We start from the raw sequence: 22,463 nt of genomic DNA on the forward strand, positions 1-22,463 counted from the left end.
GGATGGTAGCAAAGGTATCAGGACCGTATACAAATAAGTAAAAGATGTATAAATATGTGCAAATCAGTGCATACATTGGTAAAACTTTCTGCATTAAAAACAAAGAAGGACAATGGCAGGGCACAACTAAATGTTAAGATGATTTGCGTAGCTGGAAAGTGGCTACGTATAAAAAGGTCTATTGCCAACATTAGAACCAACCCGCTTCAAGAGAAATAACTCATCCTGGCCAGGATTTATGTGACTTACAAACCATGGAGTTCACTCTCCCTCAATGCCACTCAGTAAATCTGTTCCAAAGTGAGAGACCAGCATTCTCCTCTGCCAATGCTCCGTACACCCAAAATAGCGCCCAAGGGAAGGAGCACACCAGCGACCAGTTTGAGCCGAAGTCACAAAGTTTCCTTAACTCCTACGCGTTTCACACACCAGCGCTTTATCAAGGAGAAATTCCTGCCATTGTTCTCCTTTGTTTTTAATGCAGACATTTTTTACCAATTTATGGACTGATTTATATACATTTGTGACCATCTGATTATTAAAGAAGAAAAAACTTTCAGGTTATGTATAATTGACAATTTGCTATGTGTATGTTAATTTGATATTATATTGTATCTCAGTAGGATTTTGTGAGCTTGCTTACTTTAATAAATTCGTCTGAATTTTAATAAATTGTAGTTTTTTAATTGGTTTTAATTATACTTATTTAAATGTTAGGAGAAATATAAGCACTGATCCTTATTTATTTTAGACAAAAACGACACTGGTAACTTTGTGATTGAGACCAATGCATGTGTGTAAAAACATGGAATATGATTCTAGTTGTATCCTTCCTCACTCTCAAGGATAATGGTATGAGTCCCTGGATCAACTTTGTTCTAGAGTTATTCTACGTAACTTGGTACCCATTCCACATTGCAAGATGTAATCTTCCTTCCTCTAATCCAAATGGATGATCTGGTTGCTGGAAGGACCTACCGGTGAATAATTCATCAAAAAGGCTATTGCATGACCCCCTTGCTTATTTATACAAAGTAATCTTATTCCTTTAAGTGCCTCTTTTCCAGTGTAAACAACCTCAACTTTGCCAGCCTCTCAATAACGGAGACCTTCCATTATCTTTATAAGGTAGGTGCTCTTTGGCCTTTATTTCATTAAAGGATTGGAGACCAATTTTGTATCAATGCTTTGTAAGGAGAGAGTATAACCCTCTTATCCTGAGAATCTAGAACACTTTTTCTTTTAACAAAAGCTTTTCAGTACAATTCAGCAGAAACCAATAAAGACCGCTTCCAAACTCACCACCCCGTTGGTTGCTCCCTATTTTTCCGGGGGCTCAGTCCGCAGCGTCCCCACTGCCAACATATGATACCCAAGCGAAAGGACGGCACTCCGATTAAAAAGGCAGATTTATTGCAGGATGCTGCATTGTGCTTTCAGTACAATGTTACATTTAAGGTAGCACATGAAAGAGGTAAAGAAGGTATTACAGCGTGATACAAATGGATAATAACCACATAGTGGCAATACACAATTTGAAGCCTCTATTACAATCATACAATTAAACAGAACCGTAATCAGCAATCAACATTGTACCCAAGAGCAGAAGAACAGCCTAGACCCAGTATTGGCCAAATTTTGCTCAAGCATAACAAGCCTTGTACTGGATTTCATGGAACACATGAAATTATTAGAGTAGAGAAAGGTAGACTTGCTTTTCCAAATTTCTTTAAATGGGCATCCCTATTCATTCAACAGGAGTTCAAACAATATGGCTGATGCTGAACATACTTTTTGCCTATTATGTTAATCATGAAAAAATGCCATTTTTTTCCCCCTTGAGCTAACCACAGAAAAGGAAGCTACTCTATCACTGGTCGCACAAAGTGGATCACTAGATTACCAGCACATGGGATTATTCCCCTTCATAATGGACTCTTGCTAACAAAGCAGTCACGACAAAGGAGGAATGGAGGGGGTTGCATACTGTAATGCAATATAAATGTCCAGCTCCTTGGCTCGGGCTGGCCCGTTCAACCGGACGTCACAAACCTTAATCTCGCAAGCCCATGACGTCAGCACAACATATTTATAAGCACAGACTTCTTTGAGTGCGTGACTAATAAGCGCGGAGTGAGTGTGTTTTTAAAGTATAAACAGCCACTGCTGAGTTCAGGGAAGGTTGTGGGCTTCCGCTAGTACTTGCAGTTGTATGTGCTGCCACCCAGTATTGTTTTCTTTGCTCACTAGAACTCTTTCACACAGCTTTGTTTTATTTTTCTGCTGGGTGCTAGCAATGGCAATAGTCCCCTGACAACTTTATTTCCCTGGGCTGGTGAATACCGGGAATAAGCACTGCTGGAATTTGTGTTACAGATGTTTTAGTTTTTTTCATTTTGTCCTTGCTGATCCTTTTTGTGAGAGGCAATAAAGGGGAAAAGACTTGATTTTAATGGTTACCAGCAATACCTTCGCCTACCAAAGTCTCTGCTCCTATTTACCCAAAAGTAAATTTTTTTTGTTTCTTCTCAGAGCTCCAAATTCTGCCAAAACATTTATTTTCTGGTTGCCAGTAGTATCTGCTGGCATAATTTAGCCATATTTGCAAGCTAGGGCCATGTGAAATTAATCTTTTTATTTACCATGAGGGTCTCAGCATTATTTGTGCAAACAAGGGCCATGTAAAACTAATCTTATTTACCGCAAGAGTCTCAGCATTATTTATGCAGACAAGGGCCAGAAACTACACAATTTAGTGACAACATGCCTAATAGAAGTCAATGGGTGATAATGACCAAAGGTAATTGTGGCTTCAGTGGGTTCTAATCGTTTAGGGTTATGTTTTTGCAAATGTAAGACAAAAAGACTAATTTAGGAAAACATTGAGTACAACAGACCAATAAGTAATCTTTTACCCTTGGCTTTAATGTGCAGGATATTGACCAAAATTGATCTTTTTAGTTTTTTTCCTGGTCGCAGTGCTGGGTACACGTGTTTTTTATGTGAAAACAATGGCTAGATTTTTCACAATACAGGGCAGTTGAGTGTTTTGCCTTTTCTTCATTGGTAGAAAAAAACAGTAGTATTAATTCAGCAAATATGTAACTCTGTTGGAGAAATGCAAAAACCATATTACATTAAAGGGGCAATGCAATGCATCTATAGTCCCTGTTGCTATCACACACATTCATTTTGGTCTAGAGATAATTATCTCCTGTATGTTTTGGAAGTATGTATTCAAGCAATTTTAAAGGAACAGTAACATCAAAACATTAGTGTTTTAGGGTCTGGCCACACGAGCAGATTCGGGGAGATTAGTCGCCCCAGCGACAAATCTCTTATTCTGGGCGACAATTTCCCCAAACTGCCCTCTGCTGGCTAAAATGAAAATCACTTGCGTCAATGCACACGCGCCGCTTCATTTCCCGAAGTCGGCCGAAATTGCCTCACGAGGAAACCGGGCGACTTTCCTTAAACGAAGTGCTGGCAGAGGGCAGGCAGTTCGGGGAGATTGTCGCCTGAATCTCCCCAAATCTGCTTCTGTGGCCAGAGCCTTAAAGTAATAAAATATAAATACAATATAATGTACGGTTGTGCTGCACTGGTAAAACGGCTGTGTTTGCTTCAGACACACTACTATAGTTTATATAAATAAGCAGCAGAGTAGCAATGGGGGCAGCCACTATTTAACTTGTGCTGTATAACCTTTTCAATTTCCACCATTCCTGCGCTCCCCTGTATTCTGTTTTAATCTGCTCAGCCGCAGGGCAGCGCAGGACTAAATGCTGCTGATTCTTCTTTTATGGATAACGTAAATAAGCAACAAATGCAGGTGCAACATGCTGTGTTCCACCTGCATTCGCCGTTTATATGTTTTCTCATGAGTACATGCCCATAAGGAAGAATCGGCTGCATTTGATCCTGAACTCCCCTGCGGCTGAGCCGATTAAACCGGAACACAGGGCAAAAAGGCTGTGTGTAAGAGCCCTTAAGAGCTAATAAAGTAATTGACTATTTAGACACAGACACAAATTAACAAACAAGATACAGGTATGGATGCTCACCTTTCCCAACCTGTGCGTGTTATCTTGAGTGTATATAATAAGTACAAACATTCAAGGATATGCAGACTTTTGATCAGAACAATCTGTGTGTTTTTAGGTATCATTATAAATAGTAAAGAAGACCATTTTCTGGTACAGTGTAAATAGCTTCACCTGACCAATATAACAAAATAAAAGAACAGTGTTTTGCAGGATCATATACCAAGGCTATGCCAGCTTCTGAGCACAACTGTATGTTCTGTTCTGAAGACTCATGATTTTCATATTTATGACGATGCATCTTTTGGGAGAGACTATGTTTTGTAGGCATACTTTGCATCACAATAAGCCAGTTAATTGTATAGTCAGACAATGTGGGAACCATTAATGGTGGGTAAATTTGCACCAGGTCAGTAACCCATGCCAAACAATTAAACGTTTACTTTTATTGTCCAACCTGCATCTGCCTGAAAAAGCCAATCATTCATTCATTGATTGCTAAGGGTTACTGCCCAGGTGCCAATTTGCCCAGTGTTTAAGACTAGAACTACACAATGCATCTTCTTGCAATCAGACACGATGAGATGAAGCGTCAGCGATGAAAATAAGGTAATAGAAATGTCAGACTGTGTCGCTGTGTGCATCTGACATGACTATCGGATTCAAACGCTGCACGTTGCGTCTTCATCAGTCGTGTCAGATGCACACAGCGACAAGGTCTGACATTTTTATTACCTTATTTTCATCGCATCCATCTCGTCACATCCGTTTCCTCTCATAGCATTGTGTAGTTCCAGCCTAAAATGAAGCCACAGTGTATATAATTAGCTGCATTGTCTCAAAACTAATAAACACTATTATGAAAGCAGGGCTTATGCTTCATATTTTGGAGTCTCAAAATGCCACATCATTTGAGTAATCACAAGCAAATGAAGCATTTAGAAGACTGGTGGCATCCAGTCTAGATTAGTCCGTCTTCCGAAATCTTGAAATAAAACCACTTATAATTTACCAAAAGTTTTTATTGTGGTTTTTCAGAGTTAACTTTCCAACACTAATGCAGTCAGATTGTCAGCCATGATTTTATGTAAGCACTGCTCTAGTCTATCTTCCAGAAAGTTTGTCAGACAGAAGACTTTACATTTTTGTTTCTTGATACAAATTATTTTTAGTTCCCTATGAATACGTGTCATTTTCATTTCCATATTACTATTGAGGAGGAATACATTTCTGTGTAGTCAAATTCCCCCTGGCTTGGATGGATTCTGTTCTTGAGCTAGCCTTGGTACTACGTTGACCTTGAGGAAGAACCATCCCATTGGTTATTTGATCAGTTATTTGTTTTCCTGTGCTGTGAAGAGATATCTCTATGCTCTCACAATGGTAACACCCTTTTATGCCCATAAGTTCTTATGTCATACATTCCCAAGATTATAAAAACTCTGCGATTTCTTTGTTCGGGGTTCAGACTCTTTGTGAGTTGAAAATCCACGGGGCTCTCATCAAATCATCTTTATCTTTTCACCTCAAGTGGTCTCCGGTTTTTGAAGTTACACAACACACATATACATATTTAATATTGGTACATTCAGGGGATATAGGGGCAAATTCACTTAGCGCCGAAGCGCCCAACGCTAGCGTCAATTCACTAGCGTTGGTCATTTTCGTTACTTCGCAAATTCACTAACGAACGCTGGCGTACATTCACTAGTTTCACTTCGCACCCTTACGCCTGGCGAATTTGCACAACGGACGTAACTACGTAAATTCACTAACGCCCCATTGTACTGAACGCTACCTTTTACGCTAGATTTCCTTCGTCACAGCGCAATAGAGTAGATAGGGATTGCTTCAAAAAAAAGTTCAAATTTTTTCTAAGTCCCAAAAAACACTGGCGTTTTTTCTATATTATGGGTGATAGGCTGAAAAAGATCGAAATTTTTTTTGGGGCTCCCCTCCTTCCCCCCTACATTTCCTAACTCATGGCAACTTAACTATACAGTGGGCACATGTGTAGGGCAAAATAAAATTTTTATTTGAAGTTTTGAAGGTTTCCCAGGCATTTGTAGTGCTGCTACATATTCCTCCATTGAAATTTGAATTTGGCGCCGTATGCAAATTAACCATCGCTAGCGTAACTTTGTTTAGCGAATCAACGCTACCCCTGAGCGCAACTTCAGATTTTAGTGAATTTGCGGAGCACTAGCAAAACTACGCCTGGCGAAGTGCGGCAAAGTTACGCCTGGCGCAACTACGAATCTTAGTGAATTTGCCCCATAGAGTTATAAAAATGATTAACATGAAATCCTGAGGAAAACTCAAGGTTAAAAACTGGGTGCTAATATGTTGGACACCCCCATGAGACAATCTGGGGTGGTTCATCCATAAACATTGTGCTGTCAGCAGTACTTTCCTTTTAGAGTACAATCAGGGGTGATACTCAACTCGCTTCATGGCAGCAGTGCCCCCTACACCATAACATATTTGATGCAATTCCTAAGTATCTTACTGCATCTTCCTCGGCAGACACACACAGAAACCCCCCCAATGATTTACACTTTAATTCTTTAACTCAGCAGATCTCACTGCACACACAGAGGGGCAGATTTATCAAAGGTCAAAGTGAAGGTTTGAAGTTAAAAACGTCGAATTTCGAAGTATATTTTGGGTACTTCAACCATCGAATAGTCCAATTTTGATTCGAAGTTGAAAAAAACCTTCAAAATTTATGTACTGTCTCTTTAAAACTTCGACTTCAACCATTCGCCACCTAAAAGCTACCGAAGTGCTGTTTTAGCCTATGGGGGACCTACTAGAACCTGTATGGGGGCAATTGGGGTAGTTTGCGAGATCGAAGGTCGAAGTAAAAAAACAAAAAAAAATTTGAATGGAAGTAGCTCTACTTTGATCCCAAAAAAACTTCGACCACCATTCGATTTAACCATTTTTTTTTTAACTTCGACCTTTGATAAATCTGCCCCAGAGTTTTTTAAAAGAACAGTTCAGTGTAAAAATAAAAACTGGGTAAATAGATTGTAGGTGAAAAATAAAAAATGTTTCTAATATAGTTCTGCTGAAAAGCAGATAATAGTGTTCTGGCTATTATGTTAAACATCCAGTCACTGCAGCCTTTATACATTGTTTTTGGATAACTAACTATATTAGAAAAAAACATATATAGTGGACAGACAATCTATTTACCCAGTTTTTATTTTTACCCTGAACAATTCATTTAAAGGAGAAGTAAACCCTAAAAATAAATATGGCTAAAATTGCATATTTTATATACTGAACTTATTGCACCAGCCTAAAGTTTCAGCTTGTCAATCGCAGCAATGATCCCAGGACTTCAAACTTGTCACAGGGGGTCACCATCTTGGAAAGTGTCTGTGACACTCACATACTCAGTGGACTCTGAGCAGCTGTTGAGAAGCTAAGCTTAGGGGTTGTCACAAATTATCCAGCAGAAAATGAGTTTGGTCTGTAATATAAGCGGATGCTACAGGACTGATATTTCGCCAAGATAAAATGAACACATTTAGAAGATCCAATCATTTGGTGTTTAAAGGGTTTAGAGTTTATTGCATATATATATATATATATTACATAACAAAATCAACATGACCAACAAAGACTGCAACCTTCTTCTACCACTGCCTCAGTTGGTTCCAAAGGCATATTAAATATTCACATTCTTTTAATAATTTGATTTGGACATTTAAAAAAGCATATATACACACGCACCCCATCTCACATTCTCTCTCAGTGTGTGTGTGCGTGCGTGCGTGCGTGCGTGCGTGCGTGCGCGCACACACATACACATATATGTATACACACACACACACACCTATAAATAGATATAATGCACACATGAATACACATTTTTAGTAATAAAAAATAAATGGGATGGCATAATAAAAATAGCAGCAATATTTATAGACTGTACAAAAAATAAATAATGGTTATGAAGTGGTTAAGGGCACAAAAGACATCAGCTATGTCCCCTAGGTTTCACACAAATGGACATGCCCAGAACACAGTTTCATTAGGACACACTGGCTGATAATTTTTTTGTCTTGCCCCACACACAAAGGGTTTAAAGCAGTGGTTTCCAGACTGTGGGCTTGTTCCCCACTGGACTGAACGTCAGTTAGGATGAGAACTGAGGAGAATGGTCATTTGCTCTCCTAGATATTACTGAAAGCCCAGCTTGAAGGTCCGTTATGGGAATTTGGGGTGGATAAATATATGCCGTCCTGGATATTGGAATGAAGACTGTTAACCAATGTGCTAAGTAGGGCCCTCATGAAAGGTTGGATCTTTCAGGGAACCAGTTATCTGCTCACTATAAGAAGCAGAGTCACTTCAAGTCCCAGAATCTCACAGGTCTGTCTGTGTTTTAGGGTAGAACTACACTGGCGATTTTCGGTGCGCGTCCATCCGTTTCGACGTGAGGAAGCTCAGGCGTCAAGCCGGATGCGCCGAATCGAATGTAAGTAATACAAATGTCGCCCATGTCGAACAGATGGATGCACACCGTATATCGCCTGTGTAGGTCTACCCTAAAAAAAGAAAAAAAGGTTATTTTTGCCACTTCAGATAGTGTTTATGCACCCTGTTTTTACGAAAGCCCAACTGAATGATCACCAAAATAAAAAAGGGGTCATTGTTTCCTCTTTAATTACGACCGATGACGGAAAATATTAAAATGGTTGTGGGACTGAAAGCATTGGAAGCACAGGAAAGGTTAAAGGGATACTGTCATGGGAAAATTTTTTTTTTCAAAATGAATCAGTTCATAGTGCTACTCCAGCAGAATTCTGCACTGAAATCCATTTCTCAAAAGAGCAAACAGATTTTTTTATATTCAATTTTGAAATCTGACATGGGGCTAGACATTTTGTCAATTTCCCAGCTGCCCCTGGTCATGTGACTTGACAGTATCCCTTTAAGGTGGCCATACACAAATAGATCCTTACCCAAATGAGCTGATCTTTGCCTAGTTTGGTACATTTAAGATGGACCTCTAAATAATTGAATGATATTCAGCCCACACAAGAGCGACTTAGTCTGAAGGGACCAGGTCAGTAGCTTTTGGGCAGCTTTAAGCAGAGTTTGCATTAGAGTGCAGGAAATGTTTTGGGGGTGATGGGAAGGGTTAGGACTAATAACGTGAGAAGCAAAGGCAATTTTGAGGAACTTGGGAAGCACAGGAGGGGGATTGTGGGACTAATATCTGAAGTGCAGTAAATGCATGGGAAGCATAAGAAAAGTGTGTATGTGTGAGTGCATCTGAAGCACAGGTTTGTATGTGTAGTGCACAAAAACTTGAAAGAAACTTACTGCAGCTGATCTGACTGGGACCCACACATGCTCTCTTGAGCAGAAAAATAATTCACTGGGTAATCATCTTGATTTGTGTTTGCCAGCTTTTTTGTGTATATAAAGTTGACATTTCTGCCTAAAAGGAGCAAGAAGAAAAATGCAGGGCATACTTTTGATATATACTTTGTTAGACTACTATAAGTATTTATTATTTAAGAAATTTAACCAACGTTTCAGCCTCATTATGGATCTTGTGTCAGGGTGACATCAGACTGACGAGGCTGAAACACTGGATAGACTAATTATGCATTAAATACCACTTTTCCCAATCTAATTCCTATGTTTTGCCTAGTTTCATCCACATTCGTATAGGCAACACTGCTATAATGAGTGTGTGTGTGTGCGTGTGTGTATGCGCATACTCAAATGTATAAGATCCATTATACGGAAACCCGTTATCCAGAAAGTTTTGAACTACAGAAAAGTTGTCTCCAATAGACTCCTTTTTATCCAAATAATCCAAATTTAAAATTTTCTGTAATAATGAAAGTGTTGTGTCCTTCTTCCAATCTGAGATATAATTAATCCTTATTGGAAGCAAACCAGTTTTATTTCATGTTTACATGTTCTTTTAGTAGAGTAAACCAAATTATGGATTGATCCGTTATCCTGAAAAGTCCTGAGCATTCTGGTTAACAGGTCCCATACCTGTATGTATGGATGTATGCATGTATGCATGTATGCATGCATGTATGCATGTACATACATACATACATACATACATACATATATATATATATATATACATACATACACAGAACACTAATCCAATTTGCATCATGAGAGCACAAGTACAACTTATGTTTAGAAATGTATAACTTGTTATAAATGTATACCTGCAACTATGGGACAAGACTCAAGTTTTCGCACTTAAACATTATACGGATTTCCCCAAAAGACTATTATTGCAGAGAAATACAAAGGTAGACAAATACAAAACATATATGTTAAAGCTACATTCCGTAAAATTGCAAAATGCAACCAGTAGTAGCTGAGTTTCCTATTAAACAAGGCATAATGTGGTTTTCGCTGCATATAAAACAGACTACGAATGCTCCCGTATTTTCTCTACACAATATTAGGTGAACGACACACGGGTGCTTTGACCACAGCTCTGCCCACCTGTCACCACTGTTAACGCTGCTGAATGACAAGTGCGAAGCACCCAAAGTGGTAAGAGTTAGACCTCTGCTCAATAATTGCTCACTGGAACTACTGTCACCTTTCCATATGCCTCACACGGTGCCTCTCATTCAGTAGCATTTGCAGTCACAGGGGCATTTTCATTGCTGCTATATGGATGGCAGTGAGGGTCAATGCACCAGTCTGACAAATGAGTCTTAACCAAATCTCCAAGCAACAAACTATATTCTTTAGGTGACAGACATTTACATGTAATACCGGTTTTCAAATAGCTTTACAGCTGCTATAGCAAGGCACCTATATATCCCTAGAACTATTAGAACAGTACTGCTTTTGGGTCAGGCAAAAAAAACAAACAAAAACCAAAACAGGTCATTTTGGTCAGCAGAATTAAAAGGGAAACTACATTATACAGGTTAGTGCACAAAAAATGAAAATCAGTCAAGGAAGGAATGCAGCAAAACAAATGCCAGCAACAATTTCAATACAGCTTTAAAATAACCCTTAAAGGAGAAGGAAAGGTTAAAACTAAGTAAGCCTTATCAGAAAGGTCCATCTAAATATACCAGTAAACTCCCAAAGTAGTGCTGCTCTGTCCCCTGTCAAAAGAAATACAGCATTTCTTTCCTTCTATTGTGTACACATGGGCTTCTGTATCAGACTTCCTGCCTTCAGCTTAAACCTCATTGCCCTGGGCAAGAGCATGCTCAGTTTGCTCCTCTTCCCCCCCTCCTCCCTTTTCTACTGTAATCTGAGCCCAGAGCAGGGAGAGACTCAGGCAGGAAGTGATGTCACACCACATTAATACTGCAGCTCCTATCCTTAAAAAACAGAGAGTTTCTAGAGCTTTTTACTCAGGTATGGTAAAACATTCTACAGAATAAATATAGCATTCTAGCTTGCACTATTGCAGCTAATCTATTCGCAATAAAAGGCCTCCGTAGCTTTCCTTCTCCTTTAATAGGAGAACCAAACCTTAAAAAAAACTTATATGGCTAAAAATGTTGTATTTTATATACTGAACTTACAGCATCAGCCTTTAGGTTCAGCATCCCTATAATGGTAATGATATAGCCCAGCAAATTAGTGCACAGGAGCTCCCCATCTTGGATTTGTTAGGCTGTTTTGCGAGTGTCCAAGACACTGTCCACGCGCGTTGTGGTCTGGACAGCTGTTGAGGAGGTGAGCTTAGGGGTAATAGCAAATTATCAAGCAGAAAATGAGGTACATATGTCATAGCGGCCAATGCTACAGGGCTGATTATTAAATTTGGCTGCAGAGTATACTTAATTCTGAGCTGCCATGTAATGTGTGCCTTAATCGAATCACAGAGCATATGCTGTGACTGTGAAGAAAGGAAGATGAGGAGCTTCTGGGGCATCTTTGGAGGCACAGATCTTCACTGCCTTGCACTGGTATAGAAGCCCAGCATTTCTATGTCACTTTTTGAACCTCTAAATTTACTTATTACACTGGGACCCCATTCCCCTACTCCTGCTCTGCCAGTGGTTAAAAAGTAAAGGTGTACTTCTTGGCATTTTGCAGCAACCCACCCTTATTTTCCTGGGCTTGGAGCAGGCCAGAAAGGGCTGGGAAGTACAAAGAATATCCTACACTACACCGAAATAGGCAGAATTAAAAATAAACAGAATAAGAAAACAATGGGGATATTTTTGATGCCCCTGATACAGTCTCATGACACAAGTGCCCCTGAAAATCAGCACAAGACAAATATTTAAAGGTAAATTCCTAGCTAGTACAAGGATATAATAGAACAGAGGTCATACATTTCTCAAGGATTTTAATAGTTATGGAGCAGGGAAACATGGTCTTACAACAAAGCCAAGAATATGGGCTTTTGAGTTAAAAGGGTTCTTTCAGCTTAACCACTGCAGCCTTGTTGCAAGATAAATGTCAAACTTTAAACAATGTCAAATTGCTTAAATTCATTCTCCAAACATAAAAGTGTATTTAACGATAAAAATGGTGGTTGCCAACTTGCTGTGCGGCTCTGTATCTAGGCAGCTGGGAAACCGTTTACATTTAAGCAGTGGGTTTTATGTGGTCTGGAAAGGGCTTTGTAAAGGGGGGCAACACTAGTAATTGCTAGACCCCTGGATAGGGAATTTTGTTTTTTGGTCAGGGTCGACCCTAATGTATATTTATATAAAATATACACATCTGCTATGTCATTACTCCGTGGGACTCACTTATCAACACCGGGCAAATTTACATTTGGGCGATAACTTTTAGCAACCAATCAGTGAATACCTTTCTCATCCAGCACCAAATAGATCAATTAGAGCAAAAACCGATTGGTTGCCATGCCAAAGGACAAATCTGACCAGTGTTTATATATGAGCCCTAGTGTTCCTTATAAATGTGTCTGTGCAAGTCTGTCAAATCATTTTCTAGAATCAGATAACGGTTTCTATTATTCTTAATGCTTCATCACAGTTTCTTTAATACTCAAACCAGGTTGAAATTTCCAGTATGTAATAAGTGACTTCCATCTTCACGTTCTTCCTAAGCCCGCAGTTTGGATAAGCATCAATGAGGAGCAATTGTAGGGGGCCAGTGTGTAGGATTCAAATTAACAATGGAGATTTCAAAAATAGTACCTAGGCCAAAACTCTTAATTCAATCTTCCTTGGAAATTTGCGTCTGTGCGACAGAACTTCATGATTGAGCGGAATAAATTTATTTCTTTTTCTGCTTCATTCCAATTTCCCTTCATTACTCGGCCACAGAAAATTTCCCATAATCTGTCGCTTTCATTATTACGTCCTTCATGAACACACACCTTAAAAAAAAAAACAATTGTTTGGGTTTTCACAAGCCTGTTACCACACGGCCTGCTTATCCACAAGCCATCGACGAGGAGTACTTCTTGTGAAATAGAAAAAATCAAAACAAAAAAAAAAACAATGAAATCCCAGAATAAGTGGGAGAGAATTGAGGAGACAGAAAGACATCTTACAAGAGAGGCCAGGAGTCTTGTCTGTGGGTTTGTTTTGATTTCTTGGGCTAATTGTCTCCTTTGGTTTAAATTATTCCACAGCAAAACCACTAGTCTCTTCTACGGCTGTTAGTAATTTCTCATAGAGCTTTTCATATGATTCATAATGAGGAATGTCAATTCGGTTAAAGCTGAAAAAGAAAAAAAAAGGAAAACATTCGACAATTTTTTTTTTTGTTTCAAAAATTTGAAAATAAATATACATTTCCCATATATACTTGAAAATATATATATATTCCCACTGTGCTTTTTATCCTTTAACCTGAACTCCGTTTAAGAAAAAAAAAAAAATAGTGTTGCTGTTGCAAGCATTTTTTAAAGAGAAAATTGACTTTAGTACTTGCTTCTGACAGTTGCATATTAGCAACAAGTTACTACCCATGCTCAAAGTACATTTTCATTATCCCTTTCAATTCCAGTGGTTGGGTCTCAGATCTATGCTGCGTTTCCATTGATTTAGAATCGATGCAGCTGGCACAGTTGAGAGGTATGAAGTTAGAATATTTTTAGTTGTCTATGATTTTGCTTTTAGTAGTAGTGTACTGCAAAACCCCAAGATCTTACCAGGTGTGAGCTTTTGGAAGGTTATCTGTGTTAGCATCAATCAGATGAATAGTAAAAAGTCTGGGTCCAGCAGCACCTGTAGAACCTTACAGGAAATGTTACAGTAAATGCACTAAAAATGGTAAAAACACACAAGCCAACCATACTTTCGACATGTACGAGAAATACAGGAAGTAATGGAAAATAATTCTATATATTATTAACCAAAATAGCAGTGCTGGGCCAGGCTGGCTGGGTTCCCAAGGGCAGAGAAGGTACGTGCCTGGCGCCCTCCATAACTATGCTCCCTAGGCACATGCCTCTTCTGCCTACCCCTAGTTCAGGCCCTGCCAAAAAAGCATGGGGGTGGGGGAATGATGAAACATGCATGCCCATAATCAACCAAGTTTAACCGATCCAAAGGGTTATTTGCCAGTTTATATGCTTAGGTAAAAAAAATATTAAAAGTTGGTTATTGAACAGTGAGTTTCAGTTGTGTAGATGGTACAGCCTTGTAGTAGCTGCACTGTGCATTTCCAGGGTGGTTTCTACTGTGTGTACTCAATACCTCTAGCAATTAATACCTCCCCTTCTCACAAAGGTCAGTGCAATAAATATAACATGAATGTGCTCTGATTATTAATTTCAGTGTTCTCCCCAGACGCATCTGCTGGCTGATTTGCTCCGCTGCACAGCATCTCTACCCCCACGCTGCACCCATAGCTCTCGTACGCGCGTTGAAGCCAGAAGAACTGTGTCCTGTGTTTGGTTATGTATTCGCCGTAAGGACTGTGCTTTAACAGTTATTTTAGCGCAGGGAGGGGGGTTCGCAGGCACATATTTATTTATATTTTTATTCCCTGCCATTTTTTTTTCTGGGGAAGAACCCTGCAGGCATATTATATAGAATGATTAAACATAGTGAATATATGTTTTACTGCACAACTAATTGTATGCAATGATGCACAACCTATTTTGCACACATTCATGGTTAAAGGGATGATCTGGTGGGTGTAATTCACTTTTATAGAGCTCATGTAGCAACCCTAATGTATAATTATAAGCAGCTAGCCTTTATTTCCAAATCAACTACAGATAATATAAGCTGGAAGCATCCTCTTAAATACAAAGAACTAGATGTTTGTATGGAGTATTTTAAACTCCTGTTTGGATTTAATTTGTAACGGATACTAGGTAAGGATGATTTCAGCTTTGGTAATCAGTCACCTTGAAGAGCTTTAAAGCCCTGCAGAGGAACACGCGTAGAGCCGGTGACGAACTGAAGTAGCCTGGCCCTTCTCTCCTCATCAAACGACTCCACTGCTTGCCAGAACCATTGTACAATATCGCTATTAGCTAAGCAGTGTTTTAGTCTAGTGTTCGCCTTCCAGTCACCGATGTCAATTTTATCCAAGCCACCGATAATAAGCTGTGATAAAAAAATGTAGACAAGGTTAATTAAAAATACAGCTTTAAGAATTGTACTCCTTTGCATAGATAATCCTTAAAGGGATACTGTCATGGGAAAAAAAATGTTTCAAAATGAATCAATTAATAGTTCTGCACTGAAATCCATTTCTCAAAAGAGCAAACATATTTTTTTTATATTCAGTTTTGAAATCTGACATGGGGCTAGACATATTGTCAATTTCCCAGCTGCCCCAAGTCATGTGACTTGTGCTCTGATAAACTTCAATCACTCTTTACTGCAAGTTGGAGTGATATCACCTCCTCCCTTTCCCCCCAAGCAGCCATACAAAAGAACAATGGGAAGGTAACCAGAGAACAGCTCCCTAACACAAGATAACATCTGCCTGGTAGATCTAAGAACAACACTCAATAGTAAAAACCCATGTCTCACTGAGACACATTCAGTTACATTGAGAAGGAAAAACAGCAGCATGCCAGAAAGTATTTCTCTCCTAAAGTGCAGGCACAAGTCACATGATTGGGAGCAGCTGGGAAATTGACAAAATGTCTAGCCCCATGTCAGATTTCAAATTTGAATATAAAAAAAATCTGTTTGCTCTTTTGAGAAATGGATTTCAGTGCAGAATTCTGCTGGAGTAGCACTATTAACTGATGCGTTTTGAAAAAACCATGTTTTCTGATTACAGGATCCCTTTAAATAACCAATACTCTGACCCAGATGTCCCAGCTAGGTCATGCACCATTAAAATGGAGTCAACATGAGATGGCCTTCTGTTATTCGAAGAATGCTGGATAACAGATCCTATACCAGAACTTATATTTATTTTAATATTAAATATGTCTTTATGCTCTCACAGTACCCCATCACTCATCATAAAACCATATCACTAAATAAAAATACACATGTATTATGAAACTTAGGGTTAACTTCATTACAATTCCAACTACTTTGTCTGGTTTGAGAATAAACATGAATTGCTATTTCTGTTGGTTTTCCTTTTTCATATAGGATATCCATAGTACATAGATGGGGGAACATTGGGCCCATCATACACGTATAGAAGAGCAGTAAACAAACCAGTATAAGCTGCTTAATGCTGCTACAACAGTTTATATACTGTATTTATGAAAGAAAACTGCAGACTTCTTACCTCTAGTTCTTTTTGCTCAAATGGCTTCAACAGATGTTGTGGTATTAGCTCATTAAAACCTTTCTGCAGAGCTAAGAACTGAGCCTCTATCCCTCTCATGAACCTCCAATTAACATACAACCTGCAAGACAAACAAAAACGTGACTATATCCTTCAAGATTTTCTCATCTTTAACAGAGCTTTTAGGAATGAAGCCTGCACTCTCTGGCCAACGGATGCAATATTTTAAAAAGAACCTGCTGTTGTGGATGAACACAGTGGACATAAAAATGTACGTGTATACCATCAGACATTTTGTAAAAAAAATACTTTACCAGTGACTTAACTCTCTGGAAAGAACAGGAACCTATATTCTCTAGATCTGATAAGAACAAAAGGTCAAACCCTCTGGCTTTAGCTAAATTTACAGGAAACAGCAAATTAATCTGCTGAGGAGACTACAGCATAAACCTAGCAGAAACTAACTCTACCTGCAGATACTCAAGCTCGTATTGCTGTTCTTAAACACCTAGTGAAAAAGCTGAAGCTAAAGGCAGCCATACAAGGGCATATAAACTCTCCACAAGCACAGGCTGAGAGTGTGTGGGTTTGGCCACCTTCAAGTCAGTCTGCAAGAACAATCAGAAAAGGTGATGGCAAAGTGGAGTGGAGGCTCGTTTTCACTTCCGTAACTGCAGATGCACAATGAACCGACAAACATGGAACATCAGCCAATAAAATTATCTACTGCCCAAATCCCTAAATGGCAGGCTACCCTACACTGTAACATCTTTATTTTGTATTATAATAGTGGTATGTGCATGGATAGTTTTAACACATTAGACGGTAATGAAGTTAGAATGACACGTTTGAGTCTGGTCATGCAACCAAGGACAGCAAAGGAACAACAAACATGCATAGTAGAAGGGGGGGGTTAAAAAAAGGCCAGTATGTAAGCTTGTCACTAGAGAAATACTTTCCATGTCAACATCTCATAAATAGTGATGGGTAAAATTCTTTGCCAGGTTTCGCTGTGAAAAACCACTCTTTGGGGACAGAATTACTAAAGGGCGAAGTGACTAACGCTGGCGACGATTCCCAGCGTTACCGTTTTTAGGCACCTCGCACCAACGGGCGCAGACGTAACTTCGCTAGCACTCATTCACACTCTATCCCCTGGCAAATGTTTGCTCTGGCGAATGGACGTTACTCCGCAAATTCACTAAGATGTGGATTTTACTGAACGTTACTTCTTTCACCAGACTTGCCTTCGCCAGCTCAGACCAGGCAAAGTGCATTGGAGTGCATATATAAACACTGGCGTCTTTTCCTTTTTTTTTTCAGAGTGATAGCCTGCAAAAGTCCTTACATTTTTTTGGGTAACCGGGTTCCCCCATACATTTCCTAACATATAGCACATAAACTATACACTGGGCTCATGTGTAGGGTATTATAAAAACTATACAGAAAATGATGCGATTCGCATCGGAGCTCACCCAGTGTTGCTGTGTCCTCCTGGTCGCAGCCTGTGTGAGACGCCAGCCACTTCCCGCCGATATTCAATGTAAGACACTCGGTATTCTCATCACATTCGGCACATGTAATCCTCATTCATGTGTGTGTTGAAATAAAGCCTAACCTTTTACAATGATGCTGTTGCCTGCATATCGTGTCCTGGATCAGCGCCGAATGTGATGAGAATACCGAGTGTCTTACATTATAAAAACTCTATTTTATTTATTAAAGGTACCCTGGATTTGTTTAGTCTAATGTTTTTGCTACAACATATTTGTCCATTAAACTTTCTAATTTCCCGCCATATGCAAATTAGCCTGAGCGAAGACCTCTAACGAAGTTGCGATAGGCATAATTGAACGCTAGTGCATCTTCGCTTTAAGTAACTTTAGCGAAAATTCACCAGCGTACGTTTCCCTGGATGCAACTTCACATTTTAGTAAATTAGCGTTGTCTGAGCGGATTTTCGCCTGGCGAAGCAGTCGCTGCCGAATTTTCACTGGTTAGTGAACCTGCCCCATTGACTCCAATGTATTGTGCACAAAAAAAAAGATTCCACAGAAATGTGTTTTGCAAATGTTTGCCCCTTCACAATTTTTTGGACGAAATCAAACAGGACAGATAATAAACAAACTTTTGTCTAAATAGAAGTCCAAATACACGTGCAAATAACATACATACCGTATATTTTATCGACATACCTCACATACTCTTTCTTGTTTTCTTCTGTTACTTGTAGGTTCTTGCCATTTGGTTTTAATTCATGTTGAAGAAGTCGGCCAAATGCATTGTGCTCAACACAGAATGTGTGGTCTAACACTGAAGTAATGTCATTCTCTCTAAGACAATGAAGACAACATATTGTTTTCGATCAATGGCATTGCAATGCACGACAATTTGTTTTAGTTACAATTTCTTCTGCTTATTCCCAGGACTATGAACTGTTTTAAGTAACCCATTTTTAATATCAAGCCTGTGTGTGGAAAATGGTTGTGCGCGTCTCTCTATAGTAGGCATCTGTCTTGCATACGTGTATATTGTTTTGAGGTTATCGGTTTTTTATTTCACAAAAAAGAAAGTTAGAATCCACTAGTAAATATTACAATAAAGTGACTTCTGTTTATTGAAGATTCTAGCTATTAATCAGCTGATTGTCTAGCGCACACACACACCCATGGCGAAGTGTTACCTGAGGCAACGGTCTCACACTGCCTTGTTCCAAAAGTGCCCTGGATACAGCACCCAAATTCATTCATTGTGCTCTTGCCCTTAGGATACCTGCCAGATCAGTATTTCATACAGAGTTGTCAGCTGTCCCCCCTACTATGTTTTGTATGTGCAGGTATCATAACTGTTGCGCGTGTATATGAGCAGCGATCCCATGCTACTGGTTTGTTAGCCACATGTTTCTTGACACCCTTTTGGCGTCGATTGCAATGGCCTCAAATCGGTTTGTTTAATAAATAATGGAAAATGATGGCTGCTAAAGACAGTCTGTCTTCAGAGTGCTAACGGCCAAGCCAGTCTTTATTTGGCAGCCTCCAGGAAATTTTTTCATGACAAGGTAGCTTTCCAACACATACATATAATGTACTACAAACATAGGCTGCAACAGCCAGTCCAGTCCTTATTCAGCTGCTTCCAAGAAACGTTTTTTGTGACAAAGTAGCTTTCAAAGACAGTTTTGCATGTAAATATGAGCAGCGATCCCCAGCTACTAGCTTGTTAACCACATGTTTCTTGAAACCCCCTTTTGGTATCGCTTGCAATGCCTCAAAGCCGTTTATTTAATAAATATTGGGCAATTCTTAGAAGAAAAAAGCTATAAATGTCCTGCAAACATGGGCTGCTACAGGCAGGCAGTCTGAAGAGTGCCAACGGCCAAGCCAGTCTTTATTTGGCAGCCTCCAGGAACTTTTTTTCATGACAAGTTAGCTTCCCAACACTTTATAAATTTGAATGTGGTTCACAACACAACTCCAAAAGTTGGGGACCACTGGCTTAGAGGGAACATAACATTACATAAACAGTTAACCATTACCAAGACAGAGGCTTAGACTAATGTATCAACATTAAATTGTACTTACAAAATCCAAACCAGGCTTTTATGCAGCTCTGGATCCACAAATTCCAGGTCAGACAGCTGAATGGGCTTCCCCAAAAGTTGTTTGTAGAAAGGAACTGTAAACCCCCCATTAATGTAGTGTCCATGAAACACAGCCAATCCCATGATTCGACCAACAAAATGGAAATAAGATAAATGATCCTGTGGAGCAGAGTAGAGGTTAGATTAAAACAAATCAGCAGAATTAAGAGACTGATACCATTGCTCTCTGGCAATAAACACTGGGTAAATGCAAGTAAGAAAAATAGGAAAAAATATGCCCTAGGCAAACATCATGCCTATTACTTGTGCCATTCATTTTATGGTGGTGTCAAAGTGCCAGCACCATAAATGTTATAATATGCAACAGTTTGTGTAGTCACTGGCAAGTGACACACATATAAACTTCTGCCTAAAACAGAGTTTGTTGTTTCCAAAAAAAAAAAAAAGTCATGGCTAGTTTGTTTACAAAAATAGAGAGGAAAAAAAAAGCCAATCTTTCTTCGTAGCTCACCATAGCAAAGTGTCCCTGTTTGCCCCCATCTGTCAGCTGATCATAATGTCAAGTTTTCAGGGTTAACACTTACTGGATTAATAGATGAATCAGGATTAATTTGCAGAGTATAAATATTGTCTGTAGAATACTGGAAAAGTCCATAATATGGATTCAGCATTTCATGGCATAGTAAATACAGCCACTCCCTGTCAAAACGAATCACACCAAGAATGAGCAGGTTTCTGAGCTATTCTCTGAATAATAAAAAAAAAAAATAACATATTGCAAATATACCCAGGATTGATGGTTTTTTTTTTAGCATTTTATTGTTTAGAAACAATGGCTATATAATGAGGTGGGTGTATGCTGTTACAGGGTACTCCCTAGCCACTGTACAAGAACATATACTTGCCTTGCACAAAAATAGCATTTAACCACAATCCTCTTAAATTCCTTTTCTGTTAACCCTTATAAAAAGCCAGAAAAACTTGGATGAACATGACAAGGAGTTCTACAGAAAGTTAAATAATCATAATGCTGACATCATAAGATAAATTACAATATAAAATGTTTTTTTGTGTCTGCTATGTTGGGACTAGGCTTCAACTCTCTCCCTATCCTTCCATATCCACTCTCTTACTCTATGTGCAGCTCATCCAGGCTTAGGAGACCATATTACTGTAGTTTCCTTCCATCTTTTGCAAAATATAGGCATGAGATCTTTTATTCGGAAACCAGTTATTCGGAGAGCTCCAAAATATGCAATATAATGCAAAATTAATTTCTACATTTTTAATATTTACTGCTATATAGTGGTTTGATCGGCAGATCTACAGTTTTAGAATATCCACAGCAGTTAAAAAAATACCATTTTAAATATTTACTGCAAATTATCGGTTTGCTCAGCAGACCTACAGTTTGGAATATCGGCAGCATTTTAAAAATACCTTTTAAGCACAAATATCTCATTGGTTTATATGGATTACTGCAGCTGGCCAAACCTGGACCATTTATTACATAAGTGGGCAAGTGATGGGGTTTAGATTACCCTAGCAAGCAGGCATTGAATTAAATGAGAGCTTGGAATATAAATAGGAGAGGCCTGAATAGAAAGAAGAGTAATAAAAAGTAGCAATAGCGACAAAACTGTAGGCTCACTTATTATATGGGCTCATTTATTTTTTAGATGTAGGGGTCAGTGACACTCATATAAAAGCAGAAAAAAAGAGTCGAAAATAAAAGGCAAATAATTTAAAAACAATAAAAAAGCCTAATTAAAAATTGCTTAGATTTGGTCATTCTGTAACATACTACAAGTTAAAGGTGAACTGCCCTTTAAGTCTTTTTGGATAATATGAACTCTGTTCCATCTTTTGCAGCAAATAATATTGGCCTATATGTTGCTATTATGATAGATTTCAGAACAACATACAATCACAGCGACAATGCATTTCTGTAGTTTAGAAGTAAAGAGCCCAAATTTACAGAACAACACTCAAATACTGAGAATATGAGATATCTGTCTGGGTACACAAGATGAGGGAAAAGATTTGATTGCTATATTTCCAACGGATGCCAGCTTTCATTATGGACTAGCGCAGCACAAGGTATGAATGCAGCTCTAAATCTGGTATAACGTAGTATATTTCAGACT

The 22,463-nt window shown here is 38.9% G+C and overlaps 1 protein-coding gene across 4 annotated transcripts in view; it reads right to left on the bottom strand.

Moving 5' to 3' along the window:
• Positions 1-12,355: 12,355 nt before the first annotated feature.
• The window catches only part of smurf1.S (SMAD specific E3 ubiquitin protein ligase 1 S homeolog), a 28,743-nt gene continuing 18,635 nt past the window's right edge, over positions 12,356-22,463 (bottom strand). For 2 of the 4 annotated variants that reach the window (XM_018239053.2, XM_018239051.2), the window contains 7 exons: positions 20,901-21,015; positions 20,297-20,475; positions 18,911-19,048; positions 16,716-16,836; positions 15,361-15,562; positions 14,155-14,239; positions 12,356-13,721 (listed from right to left, as the gene is read on the bottom strand). In XM_018239053.2, the coding sequence (XP_018094542.1) occupies positions 13,622-13,721; positions 14,155-14,239; positions 15,361-15,562; positions 16,716-16,836; positions 18,911-19,048; positions 20,297-20,475; positions 20,901-21,015 (940 nt within the window). In that variant the 3' untranslated portion in view covers positions 12,356-13,621. The remainder of the gene's footprint in view (positions 13,722-14,154; positions 14,240-15,360; positions 15,563-16,715; positions 16,837-18,910; positions 19,049-20,296; positions 20,476-20,900; positions 21,016-22,463) is intronic. The other 2 variants (XR_001933430.2, XM_018239052.2) reach the window with 2 other exon arrangements.

The sequence above is a fragment of the Xenopus laevis genome, chromosome 9_10S (genome assembly GCF_017654675.1).
Source record: "Xenopus laevis strain J_2021 chromosome 9_10S, Xenopus_laevis_v10.1, whole genome shotgun sequence".
NCBI lineage: Eukaryota > Metazoa > Chordata > Amphibia > Anura > Pipidae > Xenopus > Xenopus laevis.